The sequence below is a fragment of the Tachypleus tridentatus genome, chromosome 13 (assembly GCF_004210375.1).
Source record: "Tachypleus tridentatus isolate NWPU-2018 chromosome 13, ASM421037v1, whole genome shotgun sequence".
Lineage (NCBI taxonomy): Eukaryota > Metazoa > Arthropoda > Merostomata > Xiphosura > Limulidae > Tachypleus > Tachypleus tridentatus.
In genome coordinates this window covers 218061210-218086190 of record NC_134837.1, presented here as the reverse complement: position 1 = coordinate 218086190, position 24981 = coordinate 218061210, and the positions used below count along the sequence as shown (strand labels likewise).

The 24981-nt window shown below is 33.6% G+C and overlaps 1 protein-coding gene across 1 annotated transcript in view; it reads right to left on the bottom strand.

The window, feature by feature from the left end:
* Window positions 1-11790: 11790 nt before the first annotated feature.
* Window positions 11791-24981, bottom strand: part of LOC143240150 (paramyosin-like) — a 35379-nt gene continuing 22188 nt past the window's right edge. The window contains exons 10-16 of the mRNA XM_076482109.1: window positions 21558-21798; window positions 20995-21190; window positions 20466-20594; window positions 19478-19642; window positions 16483-16689; window positions 14948-15148; window positions 11791-12823 (exon numbers count right to left, since the gene is read on the bottom strand). Coding sequence (XP_076338224.1) covers window positions 12623-12823; window positions 14948-15148; window positions 16483-16689; window positions 19478-19642; window positions 20466-20594; window positions 20995-21190; window positions 21558-21798 — 1340 coding nt within the window. The 3' untranslated portion in view covers window positions 11791-12622. The remainder of the gene's footprint in view (window positions 12824-14947; window positions 15149-16482; window positions 16690-19477; window positions 19643-20465; window positions 20595-20994; window positions 21191-21557; window positions 21799-24981) is intronic.

The window sequence follows — 24981 nt, the reverse complement described above, 5'->3', positions numbered from 1 at the left end:
AAGAGGACTTTTTTGTGTCAACCAAACTTTCACATTCGATGTTTTTCGAATGTGGTATCAGGCTGACAATGTGTGGTCATTGCTTCTTTATCCAATGCTGACTTCTTTCTCTGCTGTCTCATTTACTCAAGAAACGTGCTAACTTTGTATAACTGTATTGTCGACCCAACAACATACAAAGGACCTTTAAGTTTCCACTAAGTAGCCAGCCATGTTATTTGCATTTGGTATTATTAAGAAAAAGGTAGAAAGGTACTTTTACGTTTCTTTGAAGTGAACCGAATGAGCAATAGGAACAGATGCATATATGCTTCCATATTGAAGGAGAACACCTTTTAGACTTCTTTTCGAAGGAATAATTGAATAAACGCCACTCATTTGGTTCTTAAAATGAAGATCCTAGCATTGGTATTAATTCAGCAAGATTGTTGCAATAAACCAGTGAACTGGTATGAACTTTTACTCACAATTTTTGTACTATTAAAATAATGTCCGCAGATAATTTAAGTTCTTAGTCCGGAATCTGGACTCAAAAATCTTTGAAGAATTCTTTATAAAGCTCAGATATCTTACCAAATAATGCAGTTCATCGTCTGTGAAAAATTATGGTTCATCAAACGTTTCAAGTTGAAAACAGTCCCTATTATCATTTCTACTGGCATCAGATGAAACTGTATTAAGAGTTTCCAGCGGAGTAGGTACAGGTACATCGGATCCATAAGCAACAAGTATTATAACAGATTGAAAATTCGGGTAAGAAATTTCCTTTTTATTTCAAGAGCTTACCCGTTACATGAGCAAAACAGCAAACATCTTCATAGTATTTAGGCCTATAATGGACCACTAGAATTCCAAAAGGCAAAGACTTTTTCTCCTCTTTAGTCCATTATCTCAATTCTTTGACAAATACAGCACAAACTCTGTGTGGGGGTAAGGGCGAATAAATTCTGACATTAAGGGCCACTCTCATCTTCACCTCAACAAAGCTGGTAGATGCATATATATTGCTGAATTATGCACCTGCCATGATGGAACTGACAAAGATCGTCAAAGAACTAGCCAAGAAGTCTCTAGAGCTGACCAGTCCAGCCCCTAACCAGCTAAAGATATTCAGCCATCAGTAAAGAGTTCTTTTATGGTCATGCCACCTTTACTAGCTGACAGCCAAGCACAGAGAGCTAAAGAGATAAAATAAGGGACAAGCGTGACTAGACACATATTGACCACTTTATTAGGACTTGTTGTCGAAGATCAATTTTCCCAAAGAAATTTCGCATATATATATTTTGTTTCTTTCTATAGTTTTGGAAATTTCTGTAATTTAATATAAATCAAGTTTTTACCCCTTTTTTTAAACTTTGAATTATTTCTATTCTTCATACACTGTGTAAAGTAATAACTATATTTTATTGCTATTATTTCCCTCCAATGGCTCAATAGTGCATCTGAAGTATTATAACATTAAAAGCCATGTTTTAATACCCTTGATGGGCACAGCATGCATAGCTTATTGAGTAACTTCATGTTTAACAAGAAAGGAAACACATTTTTTATTACTACTTTTGTACTGTATATACTATAGTGTACTTTGTATATACGCATATAAAGGGTCCACTCTGTGCATTTTAATGCTGGTATGTTTTTATGTTACTTAATTATAATATTTTTATTAAATATTTTATGCTCATTTATGAAGGGCCTAGTTGAATATCTTTTGCTGCTATTTATTGAAGAAATTATTTTATATTTCAAATTTAATGTTAAATGGTTTATTTTGTTTGTTTTACTATGAGGTTATTTTATTTTGTAATTTTATCTTCGAACTTGTAATTTTTCTTCAAAGGTATTCAGTTTGATTTTATGTTTTAATTGTATCTTTTGTTTTGACTTGTACTATTTTGTTCTAATGTATATATTTTTTGGTCGAACTGATTATTTTGATATGTAAGTATTTTGAAGGGGCGACAATAAGTTACACTTTTTTAAATCATTACTCAAACATAGATAAGTCATTATGCAACTTTGTGACTAACAACAATTAAACAAGCAGAAATCAAACTTTTCGTAGTTGATCAAGAGAGTTACTAATGTATTTTCACCCTAGTTATCTACCGAATTGGGCCATTCAACTAGAGTGTCAAATACATTTTAAGTAAGAAAGATTCATGTAAAGTTGCACATTGTTCACACAAACAGTGTTCTTTTCCACATGGCTTGTCAGATTATATCTTGAGGGTAAAACTTTCTTTATTTTGCATTCGTTTGAGTAGCATTATTGTTTTGTGTATATAATTCTGTATTTTTTTCAGTCTGGAATGCAGCATTACAGTATAAGAGAGACATAACATATTCAGATTATTAACTAATTCTTCAGCAAAAGTGTTCAAAGAAACATCCACCTAAACTGTATTTGTTTTTGTAAAGTGTGTGTGTGTTTTTCTTATAGCAAAGCCACATTGGGCTATCTGCTGAGTCCACCGAAGGGAATCGTACCCCTCATTTTAGCGTTGTAATATCGTAGGCTTACCGTTGTACCAGTGGGAGACTATCTGTAAATAATAAAAGATATTCCACTATGTTTCACATTATGTCCAATTTTTTTAATTTATTTTTGAATTCATCCAAGGTTGGATAATTCAAATTTTCCCATAATACTCTTTCTCATGACCGTCCTGTTATTCTGCAGAATCTACCAATTACTCTAAGATAAATTAAAAGCAAAAAATAAAAACGACGATTTTCACACAATGAAAGATGGTCTTTATTAGTTGTTTCAGCCTGCTAGTTTTAACAGCATACATACCAACATCTAGGCTTGTAAATAAAGTGCTATGCCAGCCTTTCCTATACTAAACTCCAACCATGAAATTTCTAAGCTCATTTTTAGAACAAGGATAGGAGATAAGTGGAGGTAGGAATACTTAAGATAAACAATTTTCCAAATATGACTTGTTGACATAGCAGTGTAATCTGAAACAAGGAACATTTGTCATGTAAAAATAACAGTCATGGGAACTACAAATGACATACTTGCTCTCTTCTTATTCAGTAACTGTGTCAAGCCAGATGTGCAAACTGTACAATCCACATATGGAGCCCAGTATTTTACTTGCTCACCAATTTTGCACATAAAATAGTGATGTGATGTTTTTTTCTTTGTGAGATTGCAATATATAAAATAATTCGTGTTTACACAACTAGAGTTTAAAAGATTTTAGCATTTTTTTTGTAGAATTTGATTATATCATGGGCATAATGTAGGAAAGATTGGTTTTATTTTTACTGCACATGGAGTGAGGCAAAAAACTGAGTGAGAAGTAACTGAGAGTGAAAGTCGACGGACTTCTAGAATGTTCCAGCAAACTGAGCGTGTACAGGTTTAGTGATTCCTGGGAGTGAAGTAAAAGTGGTGCAATTCGCTGCAATTATAATGAGAACAAATAGCATATATGAGCAACATATTCGAAATTTTACACCAATGCAACATAGTAAATATTTGAAATTGTCATACGTGTATGCCTTTTACCCACTAGACTGCCCAAAGGAGCACAATTTCACAACATAAATCTATTGCATTAAGTTGGGTGCATGAAAGTATTGATAAAATGTTGAGATATTGCAATAACTCAAAATTTAGGTGTGATGGACAAATTTTGCCTACATTTTTTGAAATCACTATCATCAGTTTACCAAGAATCATTTAAGTTTTCTTGAGTAGCGAAGTTTTGTTGTCCAGTGTTATCTATGTGTACAAATATTTACAATCTGGACAGATCTTGTAGAATTGAAATGGCTGGTAAATTTATACAATCCAGAACATTGATCCAATAAATTGGCTTCAAAAACTTCAGAAGTACAACTTTGACATCGTGTATTGCCTTGAATATAACTACAGAAATAATGGCGCATTATTCCAAAGACAGTATGTTAATTAAGAATATAAGTATTCTGAAACAAGAGAAACACAAATTAGAAAAAATGGTCAACCTAAAGAACATTGTATAGTGGATGGGACATCCACAAATATGATGAAGAGTTAATATGGTTCAGCACCCAAATGAACAAAATCAGTTATTTATTACGTCAAGAATAGAGAAGAAAAACTCTTGTGACAAAGAGTCACTACATACAACCCAAAAACAAAAATGTACTAGACACAATGGGATTCATTATACCTATAAGAGAGTTTATTATGTTGGAAATAGGAAGAAATCAGTGAACAGAAACATATATTAAATTTGGTTTTTCCTACAGTCTCTAAATTCAAAGTACTCTGTCATCTCCACAACCCTACTATAGTTGAACAAGTAAATATTAAAAAGACACTGGAGTTGGTGATAAAGATCTTTTATTGAGTTGAAGCTTTTTATCTGTATAAAATCTGGTGCAAATCATGTGAAATATGCTGTGGGGTGGAAATTCCACACAAAACAACGGTATAGGCAATTATAGTATTGTGTTGGAGTACCATTTGATAGAGCTGCTCTCAGTACACTTATACTTATTCTACACGGTAACAGCAATAAATACGCTATGGTTATGATAGATTATTTTATCAAATAACTAGAAGCGTATGTTATTATTAACCAGAAAAATGGGCCTTAGTGAAGGAATCTGTTGATGAATTCATTTCAAGATTTCATATCAGTGATTGAGCCTTGATTCAGCATTATTTGTAAATATGTGCCAATTCCTTGGAATCAGAAAGACCGTAACAACAGTCTTCCATTCATCTTTCTGTGAGGTTGTAGAGATACACTGCTCTACTCTTTAAAGCCAACTCGTTGTTTATATGAATAAGCATTAAAAAAAAAAAAAATGTGGAATCAAAGTTCCCCTACTACTTCCTATGAATTATCAACAAGCATTAGATGAAGGTACAAAGAACACACCATCACAATTTATGTTTTGGAGAAAACTTAAAGCGTTTTTTTGACCTTCTGTAGACACATCTAAAGGATAAACATTTAAAGTTTTAGAAAAAAATATGCAGTACAGATGGACTAAAGAACACAAATCGTGTCATACATGACTTTAGAAGGAAAAGATTAAAACCAATTAGTGAAAAAAACGAAATGTCACAATGATGTTAATGCTGATAAGACTAGATTCCATAAAGTTGACGCGGTATGGCTGTACAACAACCACCACAACAGAGAAAAAATCTATATTAAGCATATGTTAGGAAGAGCCATTGTTGTACTGAAAATAATCTGTGGTATGGTTAACAAAAACGGGAAAAACAGACAGCCAAAACCAAAGGTCATTCATTGTAGTACTTTTTGGAAGTATGTTGGTGGGAGGATGTCATTCTGGGTGACTTCAAACCGAAAAATAAGTTATATTTTTAGAAAGAATAAATTAGACATTCTCAAAACTATACTTAGAAAAAAAGACATATAATAATAAAAGTAAACATTCAGACCTATTACGTACGTTCATATCTCACCAGTATTACAACTTTACAGGAATGGAATTATTTTGACTCGATTTTATAAGAAAGGATTATTAATGAAAATGCAAATAATACTCACGACATATACAAATGAAATATCCTAAATTAATTCCATTAAAATCATTTGAAAATAAGTTAATAAATGTGTCATTCTTCCTATCATTTCAGAAAAATTACCGAATCATTCAAATTAGAATGTTATAAAGTAACGTTTATTTGTCGCAACAAAATTGTTAACTATCTACAAACGCTGAAAGATAAAAAAAAAAAGTGAAGACAGAGCTTGAAATTATCAAATCAGATGAAGCAAAATGCACACAGGACAAATAAGACGAAAACTGAAAAGCCTGAAAAACAAAACATTATGGCAAAATATCTTGACACCATATCCTCCACTGTAGCTCAACATTTCCGGAACTATGATGGGACATGATTAGAAAACTGTGAAAATCTAACGAAATGCACAAACAAACATAAAAAGGAACTGAGGAAGAAGCGTGTTTACATGAAAACAATAGAATGAAACCAGTATCTCATGGGGATAGTCTTCCGTATCCATCATCCTTTTCATCTAGTAATTCTATTCCTGTGACACTTCAACATGAACTGCCTCATCTAATCACACAAGAAGAGTTAAATGATCTGATTCATGACTTGTTTCTATCAGAACAGCATGAGGAACTCGGTTCTGGTTTACTCCAATGGAATTTATTAGCATCAAAGTCATCATCAAAGTGTTTCTTCTCACTACAGCAGGCAAGATACTTTGTATTTCTATACAAATATTGATAAACTGATGTGAGAAAATTAGGCAATGAACATCATTATAAAAAATGGACCTTTTTTATCGATTAATCTAAAGTAAATTTGAAAGGTTTTATTTCACTCATCGATTTATGTTGTTTATGCTGTAGACAGAAAAGAAATTTATGACAGTATGCAAATTATATTTGAGGCTATCAAAGATGCTCGCTATAGGTGGAAGATATTTGATGATCTGAAGGTTACTGCACTTCTTTCTAGACCTGCAGAGTGTTGCTTTTTGTGTCTCTGGGAAAGCTGAGATGATAAAAATCGTTTCAAAACGAAGGAATGGCTAGCGAGAGAAAATTACATATCAGGGAAACAGAATAATGAACATCAACTCAACCTTAGTGAATCCTGAAAATGTGTTTCTGTTACCATTTTGTATTAAACTGGGGCAAATGAAATATTATGCAAAATGAATAAACAAAGACGATAATTGTTTTAGATATCTATCTCACAAGTTGCCAAAAATCAATGTAACAAAAATAAACGCCGGTGTCTTTATTGCGCCACAGATTTGAAAAGTGTTGACAGATAATGATTTTAAAACATTACTCAATCAGAAGGGGGAGGCCTGGCATGGCCTAGCGCGTAAGACGTGCGACTTGTAATCCGGGGGTCGCGGGTTCGTGGCCGCGTCGCGCCAAACATGCTCGCCCTCCCAGTCGTGGGGGCGTTATAATGTGACGGTCAATCCCACTATTTGTTGGTAAAAGAGTAGCCCAAGAGTTGGCGGTGGGTGGTGATGACTAGTTACCTTCCCTCTAGTCTTACACTGCTAAAATTAGGGACGGCTAGCACAGATAGCCCTCGAGTAGCTTTGTGCGAAATTCAAAAAACAAACAAACAATCAAAAGGAACTTGTGCCTGGAAATAATTCAAACTGGTTGTCAAAACTTTATTGTGAAACCACAGAGATAAAAACTATGCCGTGATGACTGATTAAATACTAAAAAACTAAGGGAAAAGGGGATCTAAGATGCCAATAAAGATTCACTTCTTACACAAACTTGTTTCGAAATGATTTGGTTAAAGTGAATGATTAGCATGGTGTGTATTTTCATCAAATAATTATATGATAGAACAGTCATATTAAGGAAAATGGAATACTGTGATAATGGGTGATTACTGTTGGTTATTACAGCGTGAAACTGAGAACATATACAAAAGGCACAATACGTCAAACACGTATTTTGTAATAAAAAATAAAAATACTTCAACGATGTAAGTTTGGAACATAGCGTGGATGTATTTTCAGTGTATATTATTATTTTACTCATCGTTTTTTAAACTGGTATTACTATTATGTGATGTTTCTGAACATCCTTAAAACCAATTTTTGACGAGTCAATAGTCACTAAAAAGTTATTTTTACGATGTATATAAAACAATATTTTAAATACATTTACCGTAACTCTAAAAGTAAGGTGAGTAGTAATTTTGAACATGATTTTCAAAATTATTTTCTTTAAATTACTCAGAAACAGTTCCTTTTTTTTTAGTAGAGGAAATATTGCTATTGCTGCCTGGTGTAATTATGGAAATGACTTAAAGCTCGAACAACACTTAATAGTTCTTTTGAAGTTGAGGTCGCACAATATCTCATTTCTGTAGCATTAATTGTCTTACTATAGTAAGCAATAATATGTTTTAATCCATGTTGTACTTTTCATAACACTATGTCCACTGCAAAATCACTAACTTCCATATCTACAATTTCCGTCACACCAAACATGCTCGCCATTTCAACCATACCGGCGTTGTAATGTTACAGCCAATCGCTCTATTCGTTGGTAAAAAAGTAGCCCAAGAGTTGGCGATTAGTGGTGATGATTAACTGCCTTGCTCTAGTCTTACACTGTTAAATTATGGACAGCTAACGGAGATAGTACCTGTGTAGCTTTGCGCGAAATTAAAAACAAATAATATATATATATATATATGTATAGTGAATGGATTTTTAAAAGTTGATTATACCAATACAGGAATAATAGCTGATTCTTTCTTCGTTTGTTCAAAATCAGCTATCGAACAGACCTTTTACAGTAATTTGTGTAATTATGAGAACAATTTTACAAAATGACAATAGTGGAAGCATAGTATAAGAAATCTTATCCTACACAAGGTCTTTGGTGTCAGCCAATATCAACAAATTTAGTTTTAGGTTGATCTGTATACACACTCCTTTTGCTTACTGTGTTTTCCAGGAAAGTCGTGTGTTTCTGAAACAATTCATACTTTTTGGGGATTACCTAAGTGTCTTTTTCCTCAACTGATCGAGAAATGTCCTTATTGTATCATAAGTGTTATCAAAAATCTTCTTATACACGATTATGACAAGGATAGTTAAAAGAGAACACACAATATTTAATCGTTAAAATGTGACATAAGTGTTGCATGATTCAAATAATATATTGCATAATCCGTTTTCTACAGTAAAGACTGTCTTTTCACTACTTGCTTCATTAGCTTGCACTCATCAATATCCACTCTTCTAATCCAATTATTAAATTATTTTGATTTAGATAAAGGATCTGTAATGGAATTACTCCTTAGAATCACCTAGACATCCTTCTTAGTGACTTTATTCACTTTCAGTAGTTCATACAAAAAGCCGTGAATCCACCCTTATTCTTCACAAGTGCAATAGATGATGCTCATGGACTAGTAATTGGTTCTATTACTCCTCCTTCCTTCGTACTTTGTATCTCTCGGGGAACCTTTGACTGTTTTGCAGTGACAATCATCTAGCTAACTTATTTATTGGAAATGCATCTTGGTTATCAATCTTATGAGTCACTTTAAATAAGAACTTCTTGTTTTATTTGAGGGAGGTGGAGTATATTAATCTGAGCTCCATCGCATAAGTCTAGTTAATTTCAATTTATCTATGTCTAGTTAACTTTTCATTGTTACTTTGATTTGGTTGAGTTCTGAGACTCATTCTTCTTGGTCTATGAACAGTTGTTCATTCTTCACAGTATTGTCCTATATTTATAACACTTCCATCTTACAACAAGCAGCTTTGTATTTCAACTGTCCACCGTAAATAGTAATAATTCTCCCTCATACCAATATACGACTTTTCTGATAAAAATCTATTAACGTCAATATTTTCCAGGAGTCTTCTTAGTTCTATATTTGTCTGTGAACCTTGTCGTCTTCTTTTTTCTCGCTTTTTAGTAATTTTAATTACTTCTTTCTTATATAAAAATCCATTTTAGTACTTTAACCCTGAAGTTATCTAAGTACCAGTTTTAAAACTTTTAAAACTATTTACGCACCAAATTGCTTCGAAGTTCATGACTTTGTTCATTACAGATTTTAATATCATGTGAATCACACAAAAAAATTAAACAAAAACACTGTTAGCACTGCAGTTAATATCGCTAATTACTGCTGCGATTTTATGTATTTTTTCGAGAAAACGATTAATTGTTTAATCGGTTATTTCATCCCCCATTGGCATGTCTGGGGACTTACAATTCTAAAAACTATGTCTTGATACACGTGATGGCAGAGAACAGGTAGCTCATTGTGTAACTTCGTGCTTAACGTCAAACGAAGAAATACAAACAGTCAGCTATTTACACTGGATATTATAACAACTAAAAACAAGGTACAATTGGTCAATATGATGTAGTATATCATTCTACTGGTATTGGACGGTATAAAAACAAGGAAATAATTTAAGGATTAAAATCTCGAGTAAAACCATGTTAAAATGTTGTAAACTGTATTTTGAATAAAACGTTTGTTGATAAAATAGCGTGTCATGAAGTCAGCTACAAATTTTAGCAAAGTTTTGAAACTAGAAGTTGCGAAGAGTAAGTAGTAAACGAAGAATGATATAAACGTCATTTACTAATGTCGCTAATGAATAAAGTATTCAGTGAATTAGATCAATCCGTGAGTTAGTCATTTCTGTGTCTTAGTTAGTAAGCTAAACAGTATGTTATTTAGTGTGTTTGTCATCGATCGATCAGAAATACACCTGTTGTTAATTTTAAAAAAAAGTGTATTGAGTAGTTTGGGTAATTTACTAAATGATCTCAAAGAAGACACACCAACAGCTCAACACAAAGAAGACACACCAACAGCTCAACACTAGAAAAGACTTTATTCAAATCATATTTCTCTGTAGGTGAAGCCTGCAGAATCTGCTTCAGTGAGCTGGATGTATTTTTAAAACGTTTAAGCCTAATCCAAATATTTTGTGACTAACTGCAACTTTGAGAATTTATATGAATGTCACAATAACTTTCAAATCCGTACTTTCACTTTATGTTAAAGCTAACAGTTTCGTTTTATAAGATTTATTTTAAAATGTATAAAACATAACAAGGAAACGTTTCTTATAAAACATGGTTTTACGTACAAAAGTTAAACTTTAAAGAGCTGATTTGTTTGAACTGCTTTGTTTACGTGATCCACTACCGTAGCTCTGGAAAATTTTATGCATCTTCCGTAATTAAGGATAATTCTACAGGCGACATTATTGTGCATTTCAAATGAAAATAGAGTATCAATAATTTAATTGTGTAAAATACTTTTTCAAGTTAATTTAATTTTCGGTAAATAACAGTGGAATAAGAAATAATCTGTTACGTCTCTTCTTGTAAACTTCCTAAACCACTGCGATTAGCTTAATCACGTAAGCAAATTCTGGAAATGTACAGAGCAGTGATTGTCAACCTTTTCCAGTGACGTAACCTCAGTTATTTTTTAACATATGGTGTTCCTCCTCACACTACGATACGGCGAGTCATGCTTCACGCGACGCTCACAGTGGCGCCATCAACGTGTATTTGAGTTGAGATGATGTGTAGCTGTTATGCCGAACCACTGCCCTGTACCTCCAAGAAGTAATATCGTATCTCCCCCAAGGGTATACGTACCCTCAGTTGAGAACCACTGGTTTAGGGTGTGGAATGGTGACCTTCAATCCTTATACGCCAGAGAAATATATCGTTAAATAACATTAAACTCTAAACAATACGATGCTAAAATACAAATCCAGATAGTTATTAAAATCACGATATATATAAATCAAAAGTCTTCATTAAAGACTCACAATAATTAATATTGGGAGGTAGGGAATAGAACAACAGAAAGACAAAAACGTACTTCATCTGATTTTTGACAGCCAAGGTCTGAAGGACTGACTTTTGTATTTTGTGTATGATGTTCTGTTCTTCCGCACAAGTCATAACACTCTTTTTAAAACTGAGCTTTTAATGGCATTTTAAATTTACTCCTATAAAAAATCTCCCATTTTAATAACTACCTTTGAATAATTCTAATAATATATGAAGGTTTGATTAATCATAATTAGTTTAACGTATTATTGAAGAGATATAGGTTTCTAACATATTACTGTGAAAAATTAAATAGTGTCAAAGCGACACAGTAATAATAATAAAAAGCAAACAATTGCCTCATAAGAATCGTCTCTAAGCTTTTTTTATTTTTATAATAATGTATCTATGAAACCTCAATGTATTTTCTAACCTGATAAAACACACCAGTTTGACGCTGAAGCTGGTTTATTGTTAGGATAAAGAGGGAAATATTGAAGGTACACAGGTCTATGAATGTTCTTTGATTATCTTCCTCTATTATCTTGGTAAAAATAAATAAGCAACAACAACAACAACAACATCAAAAACTCACTTTTAAATAATAGTGTTTATAGCCTGCTGAAGAAAACCCCAAGGTAAAAACTCAAATAACTTATACCACATTTCGTTTTAATCTAGAAAAATTCTACGAATTAGTTACTTATATCTTTCTTCAGAAAAAACAAAACAAACAAACTTCATTGAGCTTGTTCCGTTAGGAAATAGAGAGAATTTTGTTTTAGAGAATAGTAATAGTCAATCAGATTTAAAGGATTTAGAACTGATCTGTTCGCGGTTCGGTCCAATTCATCGTGTAAAAATTCTGTATATAATTCAAGGTACAGAGTATTATGTTCCCTTAACATATCATTCACATTTATAAACATGGAAAGCTTACCTGAACAAGGAAATGTAGACTAAGTGAAACAGAAAAAAATAAGGCCAACATATAAATACCAGAAGAATGATACAGAGTCACTTGGAAATAGAACAATAATCTAAGAAGCTAAATTCTTTATTTATTTTAAACAGAAGCAGAAACCTGCAGGCTTTGCTGGTTATTTAAACAAATCACAGACATTTACATTTAAAAAGGAATAAAATGCCTAATTTTCAATATTGCAAATAGGAAAACATGCATGAATTCACACTTAGGGTATTTTTACCTCACAGATGTTAACTGTGTTTTCTTATTTTTTATACGCATGCGTATAAAATTGTATCGTGGCTTCCTGACATTTTAGTATTGGGACGTGGTTTGTTCCTCGGAAATAAACACTTGTCTCATTCCACCTGGGACCTGGCTGGTTGTTACCCATGAGCGGTGCTTTGCACGGATAAAAGAAAGATTGCTCTCGGCTTGGTCAGCACGTTCCTCAGCAGTCTCAAGCTCGCGCTGGAAGCGACGAACTCGTGTTAGATTCTGTTGGCTAATTCCCTCCTGCAGAAATAAAAAGAAAACATAGCGACAGATGTGGTAGTCTCGAGATGTTTAACTTGAGATTCTACATCAACAACAAAGTGAAATCTATATAAAAATGTTAATATAAGTTCATTTAAAGGCAAACAACAATTTCATAGGAATTAAACTGGTATGATGAACCGACATAATTCAATATTACTGATACAACCTATTCTAAAAACAAGTGACTAGGATGAAATCTCATGATGAACCCCAAATTAAAAGACAAAAAAGGATCACTGGCCTTTCAATATTTTTTTTTCAGAAATTTAAAACACGGTAAGAACATGATTGAATTTTTTGCTCAAATACCGAAATAATGTGTAGAAACACACATATACGTAAATACATATGTACGCTGTAAACATAACCCATCTTCTTGTTTTCACTTGTGAACCTCACCATGTGAAACTATAAAGATATACAGATTTAAGACCGTATTTTGAAGACTGGTGAGAACTCTTACCCAAAAGGATGTAAATAAACATATAAAAGTACTTGCGCAGGGTTCCCGAAAGTGTTGTTTTTACCAAGACTAAATCAAATAAAACTGAAGACCAATAATTATTTTTATTTATTTTGAAGTACATATGTTAATATGTCATGCTCTATGGTAACCTATAGAGTGTATAATTTTTCTCGTGATTCGTGGCAAGTGCACGTTTTACTGACGTCAGACATCACAAACTATAACGTTAAGCGTTCCCATGTAACGTAATTTTAATGTCTACTAACTGACTGACAAATAACACATTATAATATACTGATGCGTGTGATTAAAACAGGTGACCCCTTCTGGAGGTTTTCGGCTCCTTTTCGGGGATTTTGTTTGTTTGTTTTTGAATTTCGCACAAAGCTACTCGAGGGCTTTCTGTGCTAGCCGTCCCTAATTTAGCAGTGTAAGACTAGAGGGAAGGCAGCTAGTCATCACCACCCACCGCCAACTCTTGGGCTACTCTTTTACCAACGAATAGTGGGATTGACTGTCACATTATAACGCCCCCACGGCTGAAAAGGCAGCATATTTGGTGTGACGGGGATTCGAACCCGCGACCCTCAGATTACGAGTCGCACGCCTCAACACGCTTGGCCATGCCGGGCCCCTTATCGAGAAAATAAAATATTTGAACGTACATTTTTAACCCTTAAACGGCGGCCATTATCAATTGATGCTGCTACCTGCAATATTCCCGCTGTTTAAGGGTTAAGCGCATCTTCCGTATTAGGGATCTACACAATTTATTCCAATAATAAATATGTGGTAGTTCTTTAAAGTAAAATATTATATGAACAGTATGAACATCTCTTATTCTTATTTTAACTGGGGAGTTGAAAATCATTTTATTTGTTTATATTTTAAACTTGTTGTTCTTCAAGCAAGCTTAATTAATTGATATCTTATGGTTAATAAATTATAGCAGGGGGGAGTCATTTTCAACAAAGTTTCATTTTTTAACAAGGTGGTTGGTCTTTGGAATGGGTTGTTTTCGGATGTTGTAGAGGCGAGAAATTTAAATGAGCTTAAGAAAAAGCTTGATAGTTATGTGGATGAGGGGAGAGGGTGCCGTGAAACCGTGTAAGTATAATGAGTGTTAGTATAATAAGCCTAAATTAAAGATGTGATGTGGAATAATCTACCCTGGAGACAAGTGCATAAAATTGATCAAGAAAATAAAAATATCGATGCAATTTTATACTTGAAACGTTTCTAAATAAGGTATTTTTATTTGTTTATATTTTAAACTTGTTGTCCTTTAAGCAAGCTTAATTAATAAATATTCTATGGTTAAAAGTAAGGTTCCTTTTCAGAAAAAATAACGCTTGCTACTCCTTCGATTAACTACTATTGTCAACAATGTTACAAATAAAGCGTTCATGAAATAATGGAATGACCTTAGAATACTTACTAGTATCTCACTAATGCGATCATCATTAGAATGTTCAATATAATTATTACTCGTCACACCGTAAGAAACTATGATGCAGCTTGTCCCAAGACGGCACTATTTCACAGATACTATGTTATAGGGCTCAGAAAAGGTTGTACATGTAACGTTACTTCACACTGATCCACAATTAGTAGAAACAACATTTTATTCTCACCTGCTCAGCAAGCTGGCGTTTGTACATCTTGCACTTTTCGTCGACCTTGTTAAGAGCATCGCTCAAGGCAGTGAGACTTCTATGGTCCTCTTCAGTTTGTAGTATAAGCTCTTTCAAGCGGTGTTCCTTCTTGCGCATGATTTTTTGGGTTTCAACGTGGCGACGTTTCTCTTCTTCCAGCTCGATTTCCAGATCACGGATCTAATTTTAGAAGTAGAATTAAAATTTTGGATCAGTGTTCCCTCTAACTTTTTTTTCCACTTATGTGCGGAGTGAACTTTTTATGTGCATCTTTATCAAGGCAATGTGCCATACCAATTGTTCTTATGGGGAGGAGACCCCTTTTCAATGCTACCTGTTGGTTATTCGAGTTTAAGCCTCCCGACTGCCAGGATTATTAAAGCCGTCAATGTGATGAGACTCCTTATCATTACTGAGGATGTACGCAACTGAAATACCTAAGTGCACGGCATGTGATTGGTTGTTGAGAGGAAGCGCAGACTAGAGGTGCTTAAAATTTATTACTAAAATTTAACTCGAATAGCTGAACATTAAGCTAGAAACACATGTTGTTACGGGATATCTATACAAACTTTCAAATTCCGATTTGCTAACAACATTAATCTTTCACTGCTTGCAGTTAACTATTAAAATTAATAGAAATATAACAGGTGAGTCTCAGATTCTAAGTTTGTAGATAGACACATGACAGGAAACTGTGAAACTGGAACTATTTTGATATATGTGGTATTTAATACTGCAATTAAAATCGTTGTAGACCATGTGAACAGGATGAATCTTTCATGCCATAGGCGGCGAAACCAGGAGGCACTGAGGACACGTATCCCTCAATTTTTTGACGTGGAAGTGAAGTGCTCCTTTGAATAAAAAACAAATAGATAAGCACAGTTGTCAGGAAAACTCATTGCTTCAATTTTAAATTCAATGATCACAGTTAACATAGAAAATAAGGTGCCCTCCAAATTGAAATTTGTTTTGCCGCTTAAGTTTCGTGCTTTAACAAACTAACATAATCAAATAGTTATACTAACTTTATAAGAAGTGTACGTCAAATAAGATAAAATAAATTTTACTTAATAACATTTTGAGTAATTAATTGCATCGTAATTTTTAGCAATTTAGTAAAGGCCTATCGTAATAGTAAGCTTGGTTTCACACACTGTACACCTTGTTTATAATCCACAATTTCTATAAAGGAAATATATGTATGCTTATTTAAAGAGATTGACAAAAGACGTCCTAACGTGAAACAAAGGTAAGTATTGGGATTCACAACGTTAAAATTACGGTAACGATCCATCGTCAGTGGATACAACAGATAGCTCGATGTGGTTTTGGTATAAAAAACACACATATATATACATGAGACATAAAGTTCAAGTAGAAAAATCACCCTGTCTAAAACTTCGAAGTGAAGGGTATCATATTTCCTCCCTCTGATAAACGTATTTTGGAAAACCGTATGATAAATACATTGTTTTGCCACGTTAAAAAGCAACAACAAATATAATTACTCTAGTTTCCAATTTGGCAATAACGCGTTTTCCTCCAGCCAAAGCATTAGCTTCCACTTCCTCTATACGAATCTGAAGGTTGCGAACATCAATTTCCAGGGATTTTTTGATGGACTCGATCTTCACATATCTCTCCTGTTCTTCCACCAGGTGTTCCTTGGTTACCTTCAGTTCGGTTATGGCTCTGTTGGCTCGATCGTCGGCGGCCTGTAAAGCCAAATAATGATTACTTTGTAGGTTTTGTTTCTGAAATAGGAATAACACTCAATACTTATCAGCTTGAAAATTAACTTCAGAGTTGTTATTTGTACTGATACTTTTATAAGTGTTTTAACTGGTTTCAAATATAAGGTTTAGAGAAAACGACTTTTACACTCTCTCTCTGGATATATAGAGATATATAATATTTGCTTTTATTCTAACCAGCGTTTCGCATTCGTGGCTTCATCAGGTTTAATATATACAACTAGTATATCAAACAGTTGTGTAATTTAATTGTTACGAAGATGCAAATAAAAAACGTTGATTAAGATATGGAAACAAATATTTTTTATATCTATATCAAGTATAACGGTCGTTTTCTCTAAACATTTTTGTAAAAATGTCTAAATACCTCCAGTATGCACTACAAATATTGAATGTCTCATATTTAGTTTTCACTGCGTAAAATGTAGTTCTGATACTAGCAAACACATATTTCTGTTGATGTTAATAACACTTAAGCATTTTAATTATTTTTGTGATGCTTTGTGACATTTTGTATTATATTAGAAAATATAAATTATTACATATTTGGATTTTATAGCTTTTACTGGCATAATTAAAAACAACAACAACAACATGTTGTCATGGTAAACGTGTAGTTTCACCATTTCCATTGCTATTCTTGTTCGCAGCTTATTTACAAATAAATTAAGGCTTGCTGTTGTGAAATTTGTGTAGTTCAACTTTGCAGCTCACTTACGAGTAACTTACAACACTTAATTTAAGCGTAAGGCCTGAAACAATAGCGTACTAGTACCATATTAGTGTGAATTATTTAAAATAATATAAAAGAACTCAAACAAATGATTTGGCAGTGCAAGACTAGAGGGAAGGCAGCTAGTCGTCACCACCCACCGCCAACTCTTGGGCTACCATTTATCAATGAAAAGTGGAATTGACTGACATTATAAAGACCCACAGTTAAAGGGGTGAGCATGATCGGTGACGGGATTTAACTCCACGACCCAGAGGTTACAAGACGAGCGCTCTGACCATCTGGTCATGTCAAGCCTGGCTTGAATATGGTATAGAATAATAATAACAAACGGTTGTAATATATTTAGAAGATATAGAGGAAAAAAAAAGATACATGAAAAAATTAAGAAAAATCAGTTTTAATGTAACTAGTTTTGCCACCTGGTGGCTCATTGTCAAGCTTGAGAACTTATAAGAATAAAAAATCGGAATTTGATATCCGTGTTATACATATATTGCACATAGTCACTTATGTAATGTCCTGCTTAAGAACAATTCTACAGGTGTCACTAATATATATTTTTTTTAAATCTTGATTCTCGATACTTTTAAGCAATTCCATTTATAAGCTTCAAACGTTCAAACGATTTGTACCACATCTATAAATTTACACTATCAAGAAGTTTGTGATAAAATATTTTTCAAATTTCCCGACCTCTGATCACTTTAAAACTTTAGATATTTTTAGGTATTTTTAGAGAGGTTCTGAAACATCATATTTTATTAATTTTTTCTTGTAAAGGACCTCAACACCATTTCTATCCATTGTGCTATCGTCTTAATGGCTATTTTCTAATCTTTGCCCAACGTCAAATTTTTATGAATTCTTGGGTGTGACACAGATATACAAAACACTTAAACTACGAGTTAGATACTACATTAAAAATAGTTACATTAATGTGAAAAAGTTGCCTATAAAGAAGTAATTTTAAAAATATTCATGCCTATTTTCAGCAGACCAATATAGTGAATGACGTGCGCACACAGTATACTACCATTTTCATGAAGACAATGAAACAAATAATGCAGCACGTGGATCCCTGCTCGTATTATATTTAAATATGCATAATATACTTTGTGGAAAAGAAAATATTACATTTTTTATTATATACCATTACTTGCAATTCAAAATATTACTGATCGATTTTTTTTACTGTATTACTTACTAGTGTTATAAACACTACTGACTGTTTTCAGGATACATAAAACATGTTAATACTTGCGTATTTCAATTATTTTGATAGTTAATTATGATTAATTATTGTGACACTATTTGAACTTTATGTGTACTTACAGAGCATATTACAGATAAAACATTAGGCTTAGCGTGACATGTTGTCACTGAATATCCTCGCTATTTCTACCTCGGGGCGTTATAATGTTGCAGTAAATCTCAGTATTCATTAGTATAAGATTAGTCAAGAGTTGGCAGTAAGTGTTGTTGACTAGCTGCTTTGCAGCTTGTATATCGCTGCTAAATTAGGGACGTCTAGTGCAGATGGCTTTCAAGTAGCTATGCGTGAAATTCAAAACAAAACAATCATATTGAAAAACAAACACTTCTGGGAAACTGTTTCCACTTAAGATGTATTCAATAATGAAATAAATTAAACGGATAATTAAAAAAAATCGGTGCAAATTTCGAAGAATTTTCGTAAAGCAGTTTGTCTTCAGAAAATCTAGTATTGAAAATAATAACAATTAAGTCAATACGAGCTCTAATTTTAACTTTTCCCAAATTATGACGAATAGTAGTCGATGCGGGTTGTTCTCAGGTTTTCACTGAGTAGCGCTTAACGAAAGTTTGTCAGATTTATTATTTTTTTCATAGTCATCCCTCTCTCCAGCACTGTAGTAGTAGTAATAATAATAATAATAATAATATAACCAGTTGGTAGCCAAAGTCTGTTTGTTCGAGTTAATCTCAACTATACCATGGATGATGTAACAAGTCATGAAAAGATAGAGAGCTTACCCGTAGTTCTTTATGTAGTTCATCATAGTCAGCTTGTAATGCAGATAATTCATTCTCCAACTTTGTCTTAGCAGATGTGATATTAACGTTAATTGTGGTCAGCTCGTTGACACGAATGTTGGATTCTTCCAAGGACTGCTCAAGAGATTTCTTTAATCGTATTTCCTACAAGATAAAGTGTTAAAAACTTGAAAATAGCAAGACAGAAGCGTTATAATTACTCAAGAAGAATTGTTTGGGAAAGAGTTCGGGTATGAAAAGTATACAAATATATATATATATAAATATATATATATGAGGCCAACGGTTTCAATCTACAGTCCTAATAAAATATAAAATTATTTACATCATTGTAATATGTTCTTTCATCGATGGATTCGTTTACGTTATTTATTGAAAGTAATTCTAAGTCCAAGTCACGTAACAATAACAAATTAATCAACTTATTCAACAAACATGTGATACAGTCAAATTCACTTGTATGACTAGTTTCCTTTATAAATTTCTCAACATAAACTCTGAAACTGATGTATGTTTAATTTCAAATACTACATTCTGACAGAAATTCCAATACTGACAGAAGGTACTTATAAATTATTTGTAACATTACTTCGCAAAGCTAATCGATCGTATAAGCAAACAACTAACACAGAGTAACTGAATAGATGCGATAACTCTCACTATTAACAGTAAAACGAATCAATCATTAAATACTCATTGTTTCACTGATTACTTATTTTTGTAAATACTCTTAATTCTGTATACTATACGAAATTTCTAGGTCATAATGTTAATTAAATTTCGAGGTATTGTGACATAGGCTTTCTAGAAAATAAACATCTCAAAAATATAGCTTACAACATTACTGTTAACGATGTAACTAAAACAGTTCTTTTACCACTTTTATGATCAGCTGGTTAGACACTAAATAACTGTCTAGAGCACATGTTTGTCACGTGAAAAACATAACTAAGAGAATAGCACTCACAGAATCTAGGGTCACTCTAAGTTCATCCAGTTCGGCCTGCAGACTTTGACAGCGTCTTTGAGCCACTCCCAGTTGATCAACAGTCTGTTGAAGCTGACGATGTATTTCATCGTAATGAGACTGAAGCTCCTATTGTACAGAAACAATAAGAAAATACATTTATTTTACTTCACCTGTTATTATAAAAATATTAACGAAATAATAACTTCTATGTTATCACTTACTTTGATAAGAACACGGAATAATATTGTCGCCTATAATAACAGGTAGTGCAAGGACTGTCGTAAAAAACAGTTCTCCATAATAACGTCACCTTTTACGTCTCAACTCTTTTAATTTATGGTATTTTACTGTATTTTTGAACACATCTGCTCATAGGCCGTCCATTAATTATAATCGTTGTGAAATCGGTTGCGAATATTTTGATTCTCCAGTTTAGTCACGAATATGGTATAAACTTTAAAGTGCTTTATACACCTTCACATGCTTAGTGTTAATCAATGGCCATGGCATAAAGTGCTTTACGTACCGTGATTTGCATTGCTTGTTTCTTTATTGTTTTCTGGAGTTCCATGTTTTGTTTATTAGCAGCATCCAAAGACATTTCCAGTTCAGTAATCTGTGCCTGATATTTCTTCTTGAGACGGGCGACCTCTGTCTTCAGCTTAGCCTCAGCTTCTGCAAGTCTCATGTTGAGCTGTTCAATTTCCATTTCCTTCTGTTTGCTAGAAGACGAAAATTTGACATAAGCTGTTATTTTCGTCTTTCTTTTATAATGCGTAATACGGCCTCAAGTATCTTAAATATACAAACGTTAGATTTAGGTGCAATCAAATGATCGAAAAAATTCTTGATACTTTAGTTTAAGAAAAGAAAACAATTTGGTTACATACAATACTATTGCATATTAAATGCTTACTTTCCCGCGTTGCAGGACTCGAACTCCCCACTACTTTCTAAAGGTTAAATTTACAAATAGTTCCATTTAACAGTTTAGTTAAATTAACCACGTTAGCATCATTTTTTGTCGATTAACCACTTTTAAGTGATATTGAAATAAATTATTATTGCAACTGCAAATAAAAGGAATACCGCAAGGCCTCCATTTCTTCTTCTTTCATAGCCAGTCTCTTTTCAAAGTCATATTTAAGTTGAGCTAGTTCTGTTGCCAACCGTTGTGCTTTGGCCTCTTCCTGCTTCCTCAGGGCCTCTGACTCTTTGAATGCAATGCTCAGTTCCTCTCTCTCATTCTCCAGACGTTTAATCTCCAGTTCCATCTCGTGAATCCTGCGTGTGGCATCGTTTAGTTGGGCCTTCACGTCATTCAGATCATCTAAAAACAAAACAAAACAGCTTTTAATTCTAAATATTGATGTTATCGTTCGCATTGTATAAGTTTCATGAATTCGTTAAGGCCATTACAGAGGTACAAAAGGCAAACTAAAAGGGCGCAAAGCTACAAGAGAGCTATCTGCGCTAGCTGTCCCAAATTTAACAGTGAAAGACTAGAGGGAAGACAACTAGTCAGCACCACCAACCCCAACTCTTGACCGAAATAAATGAGTGAATATGCACTATAGATCCAGCCATTACGGCTGGGTCCTGGACTCATCTCAGGTCCCTGGAATCTCTTGAGTTCTCGATTAAATTGTATGCATTATCCTGCTTTTCCTGAAAGCAATTTCTGGAATTGATTGAAAAGTGGAGGGGTAACCCCCCTCTGTTGCTGTACCACTGCATAATGATACTGGTATTACATTATTAGTAGTGGTCAAACTGCGCTGAAATAACTAGAATAGAAACGGCACAGTGATGTGTTTGCGGACTCATACTGCAAGAAATCAGGTTTCGATACTTGTGGTGGAAGAATACAAATAACCTACAGGAGCAAGAACACATTAAGATTTGTGCTTAATGACAAAAAAATAAATCATTCACCTTTGAATCAAATAACGCGCCATTTCATGTAAAATGAAATCGCATGCGCACTTTTAATTACCTATTGTTGTGGCCAGGTGGGTTAAGATGTTCGACTCGTAATCTGAGGGTCGCAGGTTGGAATCCCCGTCGCACCAAACATGCTCACCCTTTTAGCCATGGGGGCGTTATAAAGTGACGGTCAATCCCACTATTCGTTGATAAAAGAGTAGCTCAAGAGTAGGCAGTGAGTGGTGATAACTAGCTGCCTTCCCTTTAGTTTTACACTCCTAAATTAGGGACGGCTAGTGCAGATAGCCCTCGAGTAGCTTTGCGCGAAATTCCAAACAAACCAAACCTATTGTTTTTTTTTCAATGCAACGTTAGGAATCTATGAGCATTCATGTTTTAAACCAAACAGATATATATATATATATATATTTAATTATGGTAAGTTCTAAAAGATCAAAGAACCCAAAGTAATTTCAATATTAAAAATTTTAAAAGAAGATATGTGGAAAAGCGAAACCATTAATGAAATCATCAGACTGGAGTAAATATTTTTTCCGAAACGATATTTTACACACTTACGAGTAATTTGGATATAGCAGAAAAAGAATGCTGTGGATATTTCAATATAACCGTAACACTGAAGTAAATTGCAGAACACAGACAAAAAATTATTATAAAGATGCAATAAGTTTGTTTTAAATAGAAAACAGAAAATGTGAAGTTTATTTGTTTTAAAGCAAAGCCAATTTGAGATATCTGCTGTGTCTACTGCTGAAAATCGAACCCCGAATTTAAATGTTACAGGTTGGAAACTTTCCACCGTCTCGAAAGGGGCCGTAAAGTTTTGTTTGTTTTTGAATTTCACGCAAACCTACACGAGGGCTATCTGCACTAGCTGTTCCTAATTTAGCAGTGTAAGACTAGAGAGAAGGCAGCTAGTCATCACCACCCACCGCCAACTCTTGGGCTACTCTTTTACCATCGAATAGTGGGAATGACTGTCACATAATAACGCCCCATGGCTGAAAGGGCGAGCATGTTTGGTGCGACGGGGATTTGAATCTGCGACCCTTAGATTACGAGTCGAGCGCCCTAACCAGCTGGCCATGCTGGGCCAAAGGACATAAAACGCATTACTTTGTTTACATATTCATTACCATATGACTAGTGTATCTAATGCCAAAAAATAACTAAAGGTGAAATCGACTAGTCTAAACATGAACAAAACTATCACGATGATATGAAACGACTGGAAACGATAATAACATTCAGTGTAAAATGTCCTCTGTGGCTCAGGAGCAAGGAGACATTTACGCACAGGCAACTACCTGTGGCAGCATATTTAAGAAACATTGAACTAAAGCGGCAACAAAAATTTGATGAATTACTATTTTTATTCAATTTCGTAGTGAGGTAGGGGCACATAAGAGCGAGATACCAATGAAGAGTGTGAAGCGATCATGTGACTAATCATGTGATTAGTGAGTGATGTTACTTATACAAAAGCTAGATTTCTGGAGCAATCACGTGAAGGTGGTAGCGGAAAAACGTTTCTGTTATACTATTCCTTAAGCGGTAAGGCTCACGGCTTAAAACGCTATAGTTTGGAATTCGATTCCTGTACTGGACATAGAACAGACTAGTCAGTGCTTTGCTCCAAAGCAAACAAACAGTGAAAAACATACAATTAAAATCGAATAATTACAGAAAAAAAATTGATGTAAAATAAGAAAAACTTAGGCTTAATTTACTGCTTACTAAATCAGAACTAAAACATTAGCATAGTAATTAACATTATAAATTAAAATACTGTTCCAACTACATGTTAGAAAACTCATAATTAGAATCAACTGTTTCGTTGCTTCGGTACCCTACTGCTAACGATATTTTCGGCCGTAATCCTAGTAATATCTCACGAGGTTCAATCAGCTTAGAAGACTTAGACTTATCTCAAGTCCAAATGCTAAACTAAAAATGTAAAGTAATAATATATGTACATGTATGTTTAACATTTTGTTCAATATTGTTAGTAAAACAAACATTAAACAAATAGTAAGATATAACTTACTTACAAAACTCAAAAATTAATTGTTCATTATTTCATACATTATCACCAATTTTCTGTACATGGAAAAGCTGATAATTAGTTTGAAAATTTAACTAATCTGTAAACATAAAATAACCAGCAAAAACTACGAAACTAATCCGGAATTATTACAAAAGTATTATTTGTTTTGTTGTATTTTTGAATTTCGCGCAAAGCTACATGAGAACTATCTGCGCTATCCATCCGCAATTTAGCAGTATAAAACTAGAGAAAAGGCAGTTAGTCACACACACACTTCCAACTCTTGGGCTACTCTTTTACCAATGTTACCTACAAATAGTGGGATTGACTGTAACATTATAACGCCTCCATGGTTAAAGGACGAGTGTGTCTCGTGTGACGGGAATTCGACTCCGCTATCCTCAAGTTACGTGTCGAGCGCCCTAACTACCTGTCCAATTATTGCAAAATTATACTAAAAAAAAAACAATAACAATAAGAGCGTCAAATTCAAACTTTTTTTTTTTAATATTCTGTGTA